The 15907-nt window shown below is 44.0% G+C and overlaps 1 protein-coding gene across 1 annotated transcript in view; it reads left to right on the forward strand.

The window, feature by feature from the left end:
* The window catches only part of LOC311135014 (regulating synaptic membrane exocytosis protein 1-like), a gene marked incomplete at both ends in the record, with an annotated part of 81109 nt that overhangs the window by 61409 nt on the left and 3793 nt on the right, over window positions 1-15907 (forward strand). Inside the window, 13 exons of the mRNA XM_084168851.1 lie at window positions 119-234; window positions 375-395; window positions 558-688; window positions 864-1035; window positions 1115-1298; window positions 7026-7197; window positions 7461-7565; window positions 8246-8308; window positions 10212-10313; window positions 10740-10817; window positions 12137-12202; window positions 12501-12566; window positions 14420-14530. Coding sequence (XP_084024977.1) covers window positions 119-234; window positions 375-395; window positions 558-688; window positions 864-1035; window positions 1115-1298; window positions 7026-7197; window positions 7461-7565; window positions 8246-8308; window positions 10212-10313; window positions 10740-10817; window positions 12137-12202; window positions 12501-12566; window positions 14420-14530 — 1387 coding nt within the window. The remainder of the gene's footprint in view (window positions 1-118; window positions 235-374; window positions 396-557; window positions 689-863; window positions 1036-1114; window positions 1299-7025; window positions 7198-7460; window positions 7566-8245; window positions 8309-10211; window positions 10314-10739; window positions 10818-12136; window positions 12203-12500; window positions 12567-14419; window positions 14531-15907) is intronic.

Raw genomic sequence — 15907 nt, forward strand, 5'->3', positions numbered from 1 at the left:
CTCTCTCTTTGCTTTTCCTCTCTGTTTCTCAGTCTACTATCTCTCTCTTTCTTTTTGACCCTAGTTGTTAGGGGTTTAACTGGGTGAGATGTGTCTTGTCTTATTTCTGCCCTCACAGCAGGTTCCAGTTCATTCGAGTCCCAGAAGATGGAGCAGCCATCTATATCAGTCATGTCCCCCACCAGTCCCAGTACACTAAGAGACAACCCACAGCTAATGCCTGGACAGCTCACAGTGAGTACACACCAACAGACGTGTGTGTGTGTACGCACTCAAACATGGGATAATAATGCATTTGGATATGGTGTGTATGTGATAGTAATCTGGCTCATAGTGATCATTTCCATTGTGTGTGTGTTTGTGTGTGTTTTCAGGTACTGCCCGGACAACTTTCAGTAAGTCAATACCAAATGATTGTCATGTCATGTATCATGAGTGCAGACATTTGGGGTTGTCTTGTATTTGTATGTAGTCTGTAGCCTACATCATACCATTTAAGATGGGATGTTGGCTCCCAGTGATCATGTTTGGTTGTGTCGATGTGTGTCCATGTGCAGGTGAAGCTGTGGTATGATAAGGTGGGACACCAGCTAATAGTGAACGTGGTCCAGGCCACAGAGCTGCCTACACGGCCGGATGGGCGACCCAGAAACCCCTACGTCAAAATGTACTTCCTGCCGGACCGCAGGTACGTTAACATAGTATATCACTGACAGACTACCACAAAGAATGATCTGTAAACAGGAAGAAACAAACAAATATAACTTCTCTCTGTGTGTTTGTGTGTGTGTGTGTGTGTGTGTGTGTGTGTGTGTGTGTGTGTATATATGTGTGTTTGTGTGTGTATGTGTGTGCATGCGCAGTGATAAGAGCAAGCGGAGGACTAAGACAGTGAAGAAGAGCGGAGAGCCCATGTGGAACCAGACATTTGTGTACTCCCACGTCCACCGCAGAGACTTCCGCCAACACATGCTAGAGCTGACTGTGTGGGACCAGCCTCGCCTACCTGATGAGGATAGCATGTTCATGGGCGAGGTACACACAGAAGTTGATTAATTGCTTTCTTTGGCCTCGTGTTTGACTGATTGTGCTTGCTAATATTGGTTATGTTTAGATCCTGATAGAGCTCGAGACAGCCCCGTTGGATGATAAGCCTCATTGGTACAATCTGCAGACCCACGACGTGTCATCCATCCCTCTGCCCCGGCCATCCCCCTACATGCCCCGCAGACACACCCACCCCAACACACCCAGCAAGAAGCTTCAGCGTAAGTCTCAGACGGGTATATGTGCGATGTGTGTTCACAATATATTTGTTTGTATTGTACAGATGTAGGATCTGAATTTCATCACACTTTTGTTGCTGAGAATTTTCTTGCACTGCAGGAAATGCAGATGAGCTTTGTGATTTACATAAATTAACTGAAAACCAAACTAACACACGGTTATATTAACAGTATTTCTGGCCAGCTAATAGCCTAACTACCGATCAAGGTACATTATGGACAAAATGTTCAAATCCTGTTTCTGCAGGATTATTTTGCTGTGAAAAAATATGTCAAATTAAGATCCTACATACAGTACCAGTCAAAGGTTTGGACACACCTACTCATTCAAGGGTTTTTCTTTATTTTTATTATTTTCTACATTGTAGAATAATAGTGAAGACATGAAAACTATGAAATAACACATATGGAATCATGTAGTGACCAAAAAAGTGTTAACAAAGGGTAGCCACCCTTTGCCTTGATGACAGCTTTGCACACTCTTGGTATTCTCTCAACCAGCAACATGAGGTAGTCACCTGGAATGCATTTCAATTAACAGGTGTGCCTTGTTAAAAGTGAATTTGTGGAATTTCCAATCAGTTGTGTTGTGACAAGGTAGGTGTGGTATACAGAAGATAGCCCTATTTGGTAAAAGACCAAGTCCATATTATGGCAAGAACAGCTCAAATAAGCAAAGAGAAACGACAGTCCATCATTACTTTAAGACATGAAGGTCAGTCAATCCGGAAAATGTCAAGAACTTTGAAAGTTTCTTCAAGTGCAGTCGTAAAAACCATCAAGCGCTATGATGAAACTGGCTCTCATGAGGACCGCCACAGGAAAGGAAGACCCAGAGTTACCTCTGCTGCAGAGTTAACTGCACCTCAGATTGCAGCCCAAATAAATGCTTCACAGACTTCAAGTAACAGACACATCTCAACATCAACTGTTCAGAGGAGACTGCGTGAATCAGGCCTTCATGGTCGAATTGCTGCAAAGAAACCACTACAAAAGGACACCAATAAGAAGAAGAGACTTGCTTGGGCCAAGAAACACGAGCAATGGACATTAGAGCGGTGGAAATCTGTCCTTTGGTCTGATGAGTCCAAATTTGAGATTTATGTGAGGCACAGAGTAGGTGAACAGATAATCTCCGCATGTGTGGTTCCCACTGTGAAGCATTGAGGAGGAGGTGTGATGGTGTGGGGGTGCTTTGCTGGTGACACTGTCCATGATTTATTTAGAATTCAAGGCCCACTTATCCAGCATGGCTACCACAGCATTCTGCAGCGATATGCCATTCCATCAATTGTTTTTCAACAGGACAATGACCCAAAACACACCTCCAGGCTGTGTAAGGGCTATTTGACCAAAAAGGAGAGTGTTGGAGTGCTGCATCAGATGACCTGGCCTCCACAATCACCCGACCTCAACCCAATTGAGATGGTTTGGGATGAGTTGGACCGCAGAGTGAAGGAAAAGCAGCCAACAAGTGCTCAGCATATGTGGGAACTCCTTCAAGACTGTTGGAAAAGCATTCCTCATGAAGCTGGTTGAGAGAATGCCAAGAGTGTGCGAAGCGGTCATCAAGGCAAAGGGTGGCTACCTTGAATAATCTAAAATCTAAAATATATTTTGATTTGTTTAACACTTTTTTGGTTACTACATGATTCCATAGGTGTGTCCAAACTTTTGACTGGAACTGTATATAAATGTGGTTTGTGCTTGTGTGTGTATGTGTGTGTCTGTATGTCTGTCGGCATGCATGTCTATATCAATGTGGTCTGTTTACCGCATTCCTTCTGTATGTGCCTGTGTGTATTTATGTGACATCCACCATTGTGCAGGTTCTCAGCTCGTTATAGAGCCTAAGTATGATCAAATCAAATCATCAAATCAAATATATTTGTCACATGCTTCGTAAACAATAGGTGTAGAGTAACAGTGAAATGCTTACTTACGGGCCTTTCCCAACAATGCAGAGAGAAATAAAACAGTAATAATAAAAAAGAATAACACAAGGAATAAATTCACAATGAGTAATGGTAACTTGGCTATATACACAGGGTACCAGTACCGAGTCGATATGCAGGGGTACGAGGTAATTGAGGTAGATATGAAACATATAGGTAGGGATAAAATGACTAGGCAACAGGATAGATAATACAGTAGCAACATAGTATGTGATGAGTCAAAAGAGTTAGTGCAAAAAAGCTCAATACAGATTGTCCGGGTAGCTATTGGTTAATTATTTAACTAACTATTTTGCCGTCTTATGGCTTGGGGGTCGAAGCTGTTCAGGGTGCTGTTGGTTTCAGACTTGGTGCGTTGGTACCGCTTGCCATGCGGTAACCGAGAGAACAGTCTATGACTTGGGTGGCTGGAGTCTGACAATTTTTGGGGCCTTCCTCTGGCACCGCCTGGTATAAAGGTCCTGTATGGCAGGGAGCTTGGCCCCAGTGATGTCCTGGGCCGTACGCACTACCCTCTGTAGCGCCTTGCGGTCGGATGCCAAGCAGTTACCAAACCAAGCGGTGATGCAGGCAGTCAAGATGCTCTCAATGGTGCAGCTGTATAACTTTTTGAGGATCTGAGGGCCCATGCCGAATCTTTTCAGCCTCCTGAGGGGGAAGAGGCATTGTCGTACCTTCTTCGTGACTGTGTTGGTGTGTGTGGACGGTCCATGGTAATTCCTTAGTGATGTGGACACTGAGGAACTTGAAGCTCTCGACCCTGCTCCACTACAGCCCCGTCAATGTGGATGGGGCCGTGCTCGCCCTCTGTTTCCTGTAGTCCATGATCAGCTCCTTTGTCTTGCTGATGTTGAGGGAGAGGTTGTTGTCCTGGTACCACACTGCCAGGTCACTGACCTCCTCCCTATAGGCTGTCTCATAGTGATCAGGCCAACCACCGTTGTGTCGTCAGCAAACTTAATGATGGTGTTGGAGTCACGGGTGAACAGGGAGTACAGGAGGGGACTAAGCACACACCCCTGAGGGGCCCCCGTGTTGAGGGTCAACATGTCGTATGTTTTGCTGCCTACCCTCACAACCTGGGGGCGGCCTGTCAGGAAGTCCAGGATCCAGTTGCAGAAGGAGGTGTTCAGTCCCAGGGTCCTGAGCTTAGTGAAGAGCTTGGAGGGCACTATGGTGTTGAACACTGAGCTATTGTCAATGAACAGCGTTCTCACGTAGGTGTTCCTCTTGTCCTGGTGGGATAGGGCAGTGTGGAGTGCAATAGAGATTACATCATCTGTGGATCTGTTGGGTCAAGGGTGTATTTGATGAAGATGTTGATGTGAGCCATGACCAGCCTTTCAAAGCACTTCATGGCTAAAGATATGAGTGCTACAGGACGATAGTCATTTAGACAGGTTACCTTGGCATTCTTGGGCACAGGGACTATGGTGGTCTGCTTGAAACATGTAGGTATTACGGACTTGGTCAGGGAGAGGTTGAAAATGTCAGTGAAGACACTTGCCAGCTGGTCAGCGCATGCTTTGAGTACAAATCCTGGTAATCTGTCTGGCCCCGTGGCCTTTTGAATGTTAACCTGTTTAAAGGGCTTACTCATATCGGCTACGGAGAGTGAGATCACAAAGTCGTCCAGAACAGCTGGTGCTCTCATGCATCGTTCAGTGTTGCTTGCTTTGAAACGAGCATAGAATAAATGTAGCTATTCTGGTATGCTCACATCACTGGGCATCTCGCGGCTTGGATTCCCTTTATTATCTGTGAGTTTGCAAGCCCTGCCACATCCGACGAGCGTCAGAGCCGGCATAGTAGGATTCGATCTTAGTCCTGTATTGACGTTTTGACTGTTTGATGGCTCATCAGAGGTCGTAGCGGGATTTCTTATAAGCGTCCGGATTAGTGTCCCTTGAAAGCACAGCTCTAGCCTTTAGCTCAGTGCGGATGTTGCCTGTAATCCATGGCTTCTGGTTGGGATATATATGTACGGTCACTTTGGGGACGACGTCATTGATTCACTCCTCAATGTGGTAAACTCCTCAATGTTTTTGGATGAATCCCGGAACATATTCAGTCTGTGCTAGCAAAAAAAACAGCCCTGTAGCTTAGCATCCGCTTCATCGGACAACTTCCTTATTGAGCGTGTCAATAGTACTTCCTGTTTGAATTTTTGCTTATAAACAGGAATCAGGAGGATAGAGTTATGGTCAGATTTGCCAAATGGAGGGCGAGGGAGAGCTTTGTATGTGTTTCTGTGCATGGCGTAAAGGTGATCTAGAGATTCGCCTCTAGTTGCACAGGTGAAATGCTAGTAAAAATTAGGTAAGACGGATTTCAGTTGCCCTGCATTAATTAAAATCACCGGCCACTAGGAGCGCCACCTCTGGATGTGCATTTTCTTGTTTGCTTATGGCCCTATACAGGTTGTTGAGTGTGGTCTTAGTGCCAGCAACGGTTTGTGATGGTAAATAGACAGCTACGAAAAATATAGATGAAAATTATCTTGGTAAATACTGTAGTATGGTCTGCAGCTTATCTAGGTATTCTAAGTCAGGCGAGCAAAACTTTGAGACTTCCTTAACATTAGAGATCACACACCAGCTTTTGTTGTCTTTATGATGCATAAAAAAACAGCTAGATGTTTATTATGTCCTTGTTCAGCCACGACTTCAAGAAACATAGGATAGTACAGTCTCGAACGGAGCTTGTCCAGTTTGTTCTCTAGTGATTGTGTGTTTGCCAATGGAACCGAGGGTAGAGGCAATTTAATTAGGGATCCCGGGGATTAGGGCCTGGTCCGGAATGAGCAGTAAATCCACAGCTGCCGACTCGTTGAAGTAGAAATCTTCATCCCAATCGAGGTTAGTGATCACTGTTCTGATGTCCAGAATCTGTTTTCGGTCATAGGAAATTATGTCAGCAATATTTTGTACCAAAACGTTAAGATCAAAGTTTTTTTTTTAAACACACAAAATAGCAGAATTGGTCAGCAGCTCGTAAGACGGCAGCTATCCACTGCAGCACCATCTTCGAGTTGTGTCTAAAGGTGCGTGGGGGCATGGGAATGCTGTCTTACTAAGAGAGACATTCCATCGGCATTCTACAACTAAAATGTGGTTCTGTTGTGGTCAGAACACTGGACCTCATAAACCTTCACTGCTCTATTTGTGTGTGTGTGTGTGTGTGTGTGTGTGTGTGTGTGTGTGTGTGTGTGTGTGTGTGTGTGTGTGTGTGTGTGTGTGTGTGTGTGTGTGTGTGTGTGTGTGGGTGGGTGTGCATGCGTGCGAGTGTGCATGCGTGTGGGGGCGTATGTGTGTGTTTGAAAGAGAGAGAGAGGAAAAAGAGAGAGTGAGAGAGGAAGAGAGAAAGAAGTTGATACAGCCACTAACCTCTCATTATTTTTCTTGGTAAAAAAAGAAATTGTAGATTAAAGGCACCCACTGTCAGCTTTAATGAATTATTCCTCTAGAAATGACAAAAAACTCACATTGACCTTCAGAAAATAGTTAATTGCAGTGTGATTGCAGTGTGATTTTTCACTGTTTCTACATCAGGCAGTTCATTATGTTTTTATATAAACTGAACATTCAAAGCTCACAGCAGGAGGTTGTTTGGTAAAGCAGGAACAGTCGGTATCCTTGGGTTCAACTGGCATGAGTAGTTTGTATTAGTATTGTCATACTAGAGCTGAAGGATACAAATGTGCCAGCTTGGGGCAATATAGTATGTCGTATGTATGTTTGCTTTTATGAACACTGCTTCTCTTTCCCTGCGGGTGTCTGTGTAGCGGCCGAAAGAGGCTCACGGGAGAGAGAGAGGCAGCAGAGGGATCCCCACGCCACCACTCTGGAGGTGCCGGAGCAGCAGAGGACACCCCAGCATCGCTCTCGATCTGTCTCCCCTCACAGAGAGGAACAGGGCAGGGGCCGATCACGACCCACCAACGTCCCCACCCAGAGGTGAGGGAGAGGAAAGGAGAGGGGGAGAAGGGGTGTTGATGAAGAGAGAGGGGGAGGAGAGAACTTCAGGGACATGTTTGTGTTTCGGCCTTTGTGACCCAGAACAAGTAGTGCTGCCAATAATGCTCTTACTGTCACTGCCAACACAGCCAGCACATACAGTGTTACCACAGCTAAAAGCCTTGTTCTCTCTTTCTCCCCACCCCCCACCCCTTCTCTCTTTCACACTCTCTCTCATCTTTCTCACGCCTCCTCTGTGTCAGGAGTTTGGATGATGAGGTCCACCATAGTAGGAGGTCTAGTTCTCCCACCCGCTACTACGACTCTGCCAGAGGACACTACCAGGAGCAGGACTATGTAGATGACAGGTGTGTGTGGGTGTGTGTGGGTGTGTGTGTGTGTGTGTGTGTGTGTGTATGTGTGTGTGTGTGTGTGTGTGTGTGTGTGTGTGTGTGTGTGTGTGTGTGTGTGTGTGTGTGTGTGTGTGTGTGTGTGTGTGTGCGTGTGTGCGTGTGTGCGTGCGTGCGTGCGTGCAATCGGGTGGCCCTGGATTATTTGTCCCTGTCGTGTTTTCCAGTTCGAAAAGTACCTTTAGTTGTATTTCTTCCTTTTTCTTCTGCTCTCTTCCTTTCTGTGATTCAGCACAATGAATAGTCGGGATTATGTTTGGATATGGCTGCTCACTTGTTGGTTTGGTCTCAGTTGTTTGTTGATTCAGACTCTCAGAACAATGAAGTTATAGCCATGAGACAAAAGTTTATTAAGAGTTATAAGGCGTCGTAGCATCTCTTGCTGTCATGTTTGTACCTGTCGGAGTAGGTAGAAGTTGCCAATAACCACTGATACATGGTCAGATTTGTTCATCCCCTGTAATGGTTAGGGTTAGGAAATGGGATAGAGTCATCTGATCCTAGATCTGTGGTTAGGGGCAACTTCTACCTGTCCCATTGTTCTCCGCTGGCTCAGCTTTGTATCTATGTTCTTTCCCTGTCCTCCGGCTTCCATTGTTTATTTCCTCATGTGTCATCCATCCCCATGGTAACCACAGTGAGGTCATCTTGATCCACCAATCAAATCGGGGCAAAAGTGCAGAGTGCCTACACACTAAAAGGTAAACAGGAGTCAGGACATTTATTATTATTAGGTATGATCATAATCCTCATTCTCACCATCCTTATAAACCTTTATCTGAAGCACATCATGGTTGAGGTTGGTTCTCTTTTTCTTTTAGCCTTTTCTATACGTTGATTTTGGAGCCGCATATAGATGTGTAGAGTTCTTCGATGACTTCACTCTTGATCTGCTATATGCATCTTATTCTGTCATAATGTATGTGAGAGAGTAATGGACATGCAGTGTGTCCATCCTATCCCATGTGACAGTGACACAACACACATCCTCTGTAGCTCAATTGGTAGAGCATGGCGCTTGTAATGCCAGGGTAGTGGGTTCGATCCCCGGGACCACCCATACGTAAAAATGAATGCGCACATGACTGTAAGTTGTTTTGGATAAAAGCGACTGCTAAATGGCATATAATTATTATATTATTAACACTGGGACTGTTCACTACTGACCGCACATAGCCTCTGCTGATCCTGGCCAATGCCTGAGGGGCAGCTAGTTATTCAGAGTTAGCGTCATGTAGCTATAGTGATCCATTCATGGTTGTAATAATGTCCCTCAAACATTAGAGGGCACTTTTTGACGCTAGTTCACTGCATTGCTAGATCCATTATATTGGACAAAAGTGCAATACTGTCTAAGTGAGCCCACCCACAGAGGTAGGTGGCAAAGCCTGGCTGGTACATGGCTGGTACATGGGCTGGAAGAGACTGGCAAAGGCTGGCATACATGCTTCCACGCATCTGGCATGCTGCTCTCCTGTCTTTCTTTAGCAGTAGTTTGGGAATTCTATTTCCATTATTTTAATCCATCTTCCTCCTTCCCCGTTTACTATCTCTGTCTCCTGCATGCACACACACGTCACACCACTCACCTCAGGAGCTCTTCTAGACACAGTAACACACTTTCCACTAAGATGCCCCTCTTAGTCAACGGCATCCACAAGGACATTTACAGGTACGTGGAAGAAGAGAGAGGCTGTGTTGGAAAGTTGCTCCCCTCCAAACTTTGTACCCCCGCCTCTCCCCACCGTACACACACAATTATCTTGTAAGTTAGTGTTGTTGTGGTATGTTATACATTTGTAGTTTTATGTTCAGGAGGTAATATCACTTGAGTTGACTTCATATAGCTACATCATATGCACCAGACCAATGTTGCAGTACAGATACTGTATCCTGGTCTTACTGATCTTGGTCTTACTGATATCCTTGGATGAATTCCATCAATTCACATGGAGCAGGTATTGAAAGTAGTCCAATTTGCACTTCAGAAACAGTTGTTGTTATCTTGCCCATGGGAGTATTGTCCACAGTTGTAGGCTACCACACACATCATTACCTGCTCTTGGCCTCTGTTTGTTTTATGTTAAGTAGATTTTTGTTGCCTTTTTATTGCATGCTTTCATTTTGATTTTTTTAATTGTCTTGAGTGAAGTTCCACGCTGCCTGCATGTCTAAAGACTAGCTCAATGGTGCGCTCCAGTGTTGTCACAGCAACGCACCGCTCTTTCACACAACGAGTTCTCAGGTTTACAGACGAGATCACCATTAGGTAAGACACACACAGACACACACACACACACACACAGACACACACACACAGACCTTTAGCCCTCCATGACCTCCTCATACCATGGTCAAGGACTCTTCTGAGAACCGGGGAACAGGTCTCCCTGACAACCTGACTACCTCACTATCTGACAACATATTGCATTGCCGTGATTGTAATCAATCACCTAATCACTCAAAACCAGGTTCAGACTAGCATGTCCTTTATGATTTGGGTATCTAACATTTCTTTCTTTTCCATTTTTCTCTTCTTTTTTCTGCATCTCCTCCTGTCCTGTTTTCTCCTCTCCTGCATTGGATGGCATGTTATTGGGCTAGTGATCTACAGCCTTCTCTGGACAGGGTTAAGACTTGGAGCGCTAGCACCAACTGTCTGAACCCAGAAAGGAACCACAGTGTTCCTTCACCAGAGCCCCAAAGGTACCAGCCCACTGACCTGTACCCTGCACCCCACCTTCTACACTTTACCACCTATTTTAGTGTGTGTGTGTGTGTGTGTGTGTGTGTGTGTGTGTGTGTGTGTGTGTGTGTGTGTGTGTGTGTGTGTGTGTGTGTGTGTGTGTGTGCGCAAAAGCTCTTATGGCTTGTGCAAAAGTAATGGTATAGTGCAGTGTCTGAAAGAATCCATTCTCTTTGTAGAGTCTCATGGAGTGAGTGTTTGTACATAGCTACTTTGTAAGATGCAATAAAGGGAGGGTCCCTTTTTTGTGGTAACAGCCTTAAACTGAGACTCAGAGCTATGATAGACCCATGAACTTGATAAAGCCCCTATGAGCTATGAGAGTGCAGGTGATCCATAATGCATGTGTTTCTCTGTGTGTACACCGGGGGCGCTGTGGGTCTCAGCTGTTCCCAGTCTCTGCCCCGCAGACGCCCCGGCAGCCCCAGGATTCTAATCCAACACGCCTCCCCAGAAGACGACAGGTACCCCCTTCCCATCCGGCCCCATCCCCCCTGTTAGCAGCTGGCCCCAACTCTAACCCCCACACCTGTACTAAACCCCAATGCACACTAATAGCTAGCTAACCTCTAACCATAAACATATCCCAATCAATAATTTTGCTCTATGGTACTATATTTCAGACTATTTAGAATCACTGTGACTTGTTGTATTGATTCTAGAATTTAACAGTCTGTAGGTGTTCTAAAATGTTGTAGCCTGTAGTTTGTGTTCTACAATCCAGTTTGTGTTCTAGCATTCTGCCGTGTAAACTTTGTGTTCTAAAATCCTTGCAGCCTCTATCTTCTCGTGAAGAATGGCTGTGCTGTTTTGCTTTGTAGTTGTAGTCTATGAAACTGAGGGATTTCAGAAGCTTTTGTCTGTCTATTGCATGCCAACTGAGCTTTTATCATTATCACTAATGTCTGTCTTTCATATTCATAACAAAATACACATAATTCAGGATTCAAAGTTGAGTTTATATCTATGTAAGTCATAAGTGGTGTGTGTGTGTCTCTGTGTATGTGTGTCTGTGTTTCTTATCATGCCATCTCATCACCCTCATGTTTGTGGTGTGTATGAAGCAGATGGATGATGGAGCATCTAGTTCCTAGACAAGAGACAGTAAACCACCTCAGTGCAAAGAAGAGGTACACACACACACACACACACACAGTACTTGTTCAATGAATGCATGAGTGTGTGATGCTTCTTCGTAATCATTGTTCCATATTCAATTTTTGTGTATTGACAACACAGAGACAGCTACATCAAATCTATATCTTAACTGGCTTGTCTTCTGTAGAGCATAAGGCTATTAGATTCATTACGAATAGAGAATCAGACTTCTCTCACTTACCCCAGCTGTTTACCCCTCTACCATACTCCATTAATTTATTCATCCATCCATCCGATTCTTTCTGTTTTCCTCTTTCTGTTTTCCACTTGTGTTCTACAATCCAGTTTGTGTTCTAACATTCTGCCGTGTAAACTTTGTGTTCTAAAATCCTTGCAGCCTCTATCTTCTCGTGAAGAATGGCTGTGCTGTTTTGCTTTGTAGTTGTAGTCTATGAAACTGAGGGATTTCAGAAGCTTTTGTCTGTCTATTGCATGCCAACTGAGCTTTTATCATTATCACTAATGTCTGTCTTTCATATTCATAACAAAATACACATAATTCAGGATTCAAAGTTGAGTTTATATCTATGTAAGTCATAAGTGGTGTGTGTGTGTCTCTGTGTATGTGTGTCTGTGTTTCTTATCATGCCATCTCATCACCCTCATGTTTGTGGTGTGTATGAAGCAGATGGATGATGGAGCATCTAGTTCCTAGACAAGAGACAGTAAACCACCTCAGTGCAAAGAAGAGGTACACACACACACACACACACAGTACTTGTTCAATGAATGCATGAGTGTGTGATGCTTCTTCGTAATCATTGTTCCATATTCAATTTTTGTGTATTGACAACACAGAGACAGCTACATCAAATCTATATCTCAACTGGCTTGTCTTCTGTAGAGCATAAGGCTATTAGATTCATTACGAATAGAGAATCAGACTTCTCTCACTTACCCCAGCTGTTTACCCCTCTACCATACTCCATTAATTTATTCATCCATCCATCCGATTCTTTCTGTTTTCCACTCATCCCCCAATTTCCCAGGCAAACTCGGACCCTGGACTCATCCACCTGTCACACTCTGGGCAAGAAGCTCCCTGACAGAGACAGGTAAGGTGGCCAACCATAACATATACCCAGAGTTTTTTGTTTCAACATCATCACCTCCGGCCCAATCCTCAAACTTTCATAAAATCTCCCATTCACATCAGTACAGGATTAAAGTGAAAGTTTGAGTCGAGCATGTGAATCTCACTGTGAGTTTCATCCTGCCATCATAGTCTGTCCCCTCACATGAGTTCCCAGAGTAGGATGAAGTTCCCCTTAGACATGATCTAACATCAGTTTTCCCCCATAATAATTGAGGTTGGGATTTGTTTGTGGGTAAATTGATCCTAGATCTGTACCCATGGGTGACTTTTACCTAGAGGGGGGGGGGGTCTACCTCCTTTCTGTTCACTAGTTCATCCACAGTACCACTATTTAGACTTTGATTTGGGAATTAACTGTTACTTTTAAGTCACCTACACCTGTACTGTACTGGGCTGCAGTGTTTAGCATCAGGGGTTGGAACCAAAAAAAATTCTCCAATCGTTTAGTTCAGAACATTTTTTTTTTTTTTTCGTTCCGTTCCACTGTTCCGACCAGCAAAATAAAGTCCTGAACCGGTTCGAACAAAAAAAAAGTAACAATTTATTTAGTTCCTTTCTGTTCCTTTTTAAACCTCTGAAATATTTATATATTTTGTACATTTAGCTCAAAATTAAATTACTTCACCAATGGATAGAGCAGCTTGCTATGGAGCGGGCAAGATATGTACATGCATTGGACAGACAAATGTAGCGTAGGGTGTTACATGTGACTGAAATTTTGCGGGTCAGGATAATGCTGGGCATGAAGCGCTGGGCATCTTCTTTTTATGACATGCATTATCTGAATTAGGCCCACAGATTTATACCTACGGAGGAGCGGCTTCTATGAAGGAACTTTAAATGTCTTTGAACTTCAAAGAGTTGGCTTAACTAATGTTGGCCCAGAGCTAGCCCTTGATCATGACTCTCAGTTCCATTACATTACACTTAATGGCGTCTAGAGTTTTCAAAAGCTAGACCAGAGCTAGCTAACAAGCTAGCTAGATAACAAGCTTGTGTGTGCAGAGCGGCACCAGTTATTCAAATAAAAACATGTCTTTTAGTTAATATATCCAATGTGAAACGTGATAACTATAGTATCCTTAACTACCATTGAAAAAGTGAATCTATTGTTCTGTAATTAAAAATCTCTCTCCCTAATTTCTGAATCACGCCTTTAACGCCAGTAGCTACAGTAGACTATGCATGCTTCGGAGGGAGGGGCAGGTAGCCTAAACTCGTACAGGCAAAGATTTTCAGCTGGCAGGCAGGCAGACACTGGAATAAGTTTCTGAGTGACAATGAAGGCTTTGCATAGGTCCTTTGTTGCGTCTTTTGAGGGACTGGAAAAAAAATCACGGAACGTAAAATAACGTTATTAACCGGTTCCCATGCTTTTAAAATAACGGTTCTATTCCGGAACAGTATAGATCACTTTTGTTGTTCTTTTCTGGTTTTCGGTTCTCTTCCCTGAACCAGTTCCAACCCCTGGTTAGCATGGTGATGCTAACATTAGCATGATAGTATTGGTTAGGATTCATTTATATGTTTTCACATGGAGGCAAGTTGAGCTTGCGTTTGCAATGGACAGTTCAGGACCAATGTGTGATCGTCCCTAATATGGGATCTGGTAGTTTGACCTGCACATTTCAGATTTCTTTTTCTGAGATGTCTCTCACACTGTCTAGACTGATTTCAACATGTTTGACAACGTTTTTATTTGTATTTTTTTATATATATTTTCCTTTCATTTTATTTCCTTTTTCCATGCTGCTTTGCGCTGTGCGACGTTGTGCACACGGTGTGTATGGTGTGTGTGTGGGGGGCCCCCAGAATAAAGCCCACCTCCATCCTGAAGGCATCCCGAGGACGGCCCCCTCCCCTGCGGCCGCTCGGTAAGGGGAACCTCCGGGGGTTGGCCCCGGGCTCACCCCAAACAAACAGGTGCTGACCTCTGACCCCTCACCTCTGACCCCCTGGAGGAGTGGTCTGAGAGAGCTGCTACCTTCCTCCTCTGTGATCCCACTGCCTTTAATGCAGACACACGATTTATTTGACATTGTACCCCAGCCCTGGGCCAGTGTGTGGTGGGTTGTGGTGGATTGTGTGTGTAAGTGTATGTGTTGTGTGTGTTATACAACGAGTGGGCCTAATCCTGAATGCTTGGTGTCTATTCCACAAGTTACCACCTGCTAAATCTATGACATTAAAATGCCTATTTACTCTGTTCCATCCGACTGCGCAATCCAGTCTCATCAGCCCAGCCATGCAATTTATAAACTTTCCACTATAAAATGCATCTAGACATTATCTCACATTTCTTTTAGACTAACATTTAGTTTTCTACAGCTGAGATTTGTATAAACCTTGCTGTCTGTCTCTCCCACATTTGCAACATTGTTTCAATATTCAAAGGGTAACTCCAGCTGTCGTATAGTAATGAACGAGTCGGGAGTCAGGTCGAGACAGACAGGCAGGCAGCTTTTCTCAGCCAGTCGAAATCATGAATCAGCATCATTTTTATGGATATATACAAATAAATATAAATTGAAAACAGGTAAAAACAAAACGAAGTGCAGATAGTTTGCAGTCTTTCCAGCTTCAGTTTGAAGTGATTGTGTTAGCTGTGTTGTTGGCTAGCTCCTCTGAACAACAGTGTCCTGATGAGAGAGCACATTTTCTATGCCAGGTGAAATCGCGCCTCATTAGCTCATTGTTATGGATGTATCCAAATAAATGTCACTTGAAAATAGCTTAAACAAATGCAAATGCAGCTGCTTTGTTGTCCTGGCTGCACTGTTTGACGTGACTGTAAGTTAGCTGTAGTTGACTAGCTAGCAAGCAAGGGATAAGAACATTGCCAGCCAGTATGGTAATAGAACATATAGAACGAATGACTGGGTCGCGTCCATAGATACAGAACAAAAAGACTGAACGATTGGGTCGCGTCTCTGGCAACCGAACCGATAGAACGAACGACCAGCCGGCGTGGGTAGCAACCCTAGATTTGTGTCGGGACTATATCATGTGGAAGGATGAAATAGTATGAATAAATTCATCAAAATAAAGTTTTTAATGAAAATATGTAAATAATTATTTGAATATGTTGGTAACCCGTTATATAAAAGTGATAATGCCCTTGAAGCCGGTGTTTGGAGGATATATTGGCACGGTTTGCTGGCCTCGACGAACAACACCTGTGCCAATATATCCTCCAAACACCGGCTTCTCGGGCATTATCACTTAAATGCTCACTAATGCTAATTGTCTATGTTTTTCACGGTCTCAATGTATCTAGCTCTTTTTGCTACAGGACCTCAC

This window comes from Coregonus lavaretus (genome assembly GCF_964263955.1).
Source record: "Coregonus lavaretus genome assembly, chromosome: 1".
NCBI classification, from domain to species: domain Eukaryota; kingdom Metazoa; phylum Chordata; class Actinopteri; order Salmoniformes; family Salmonidae; genus Coregonus; species Coregonus lavaretus.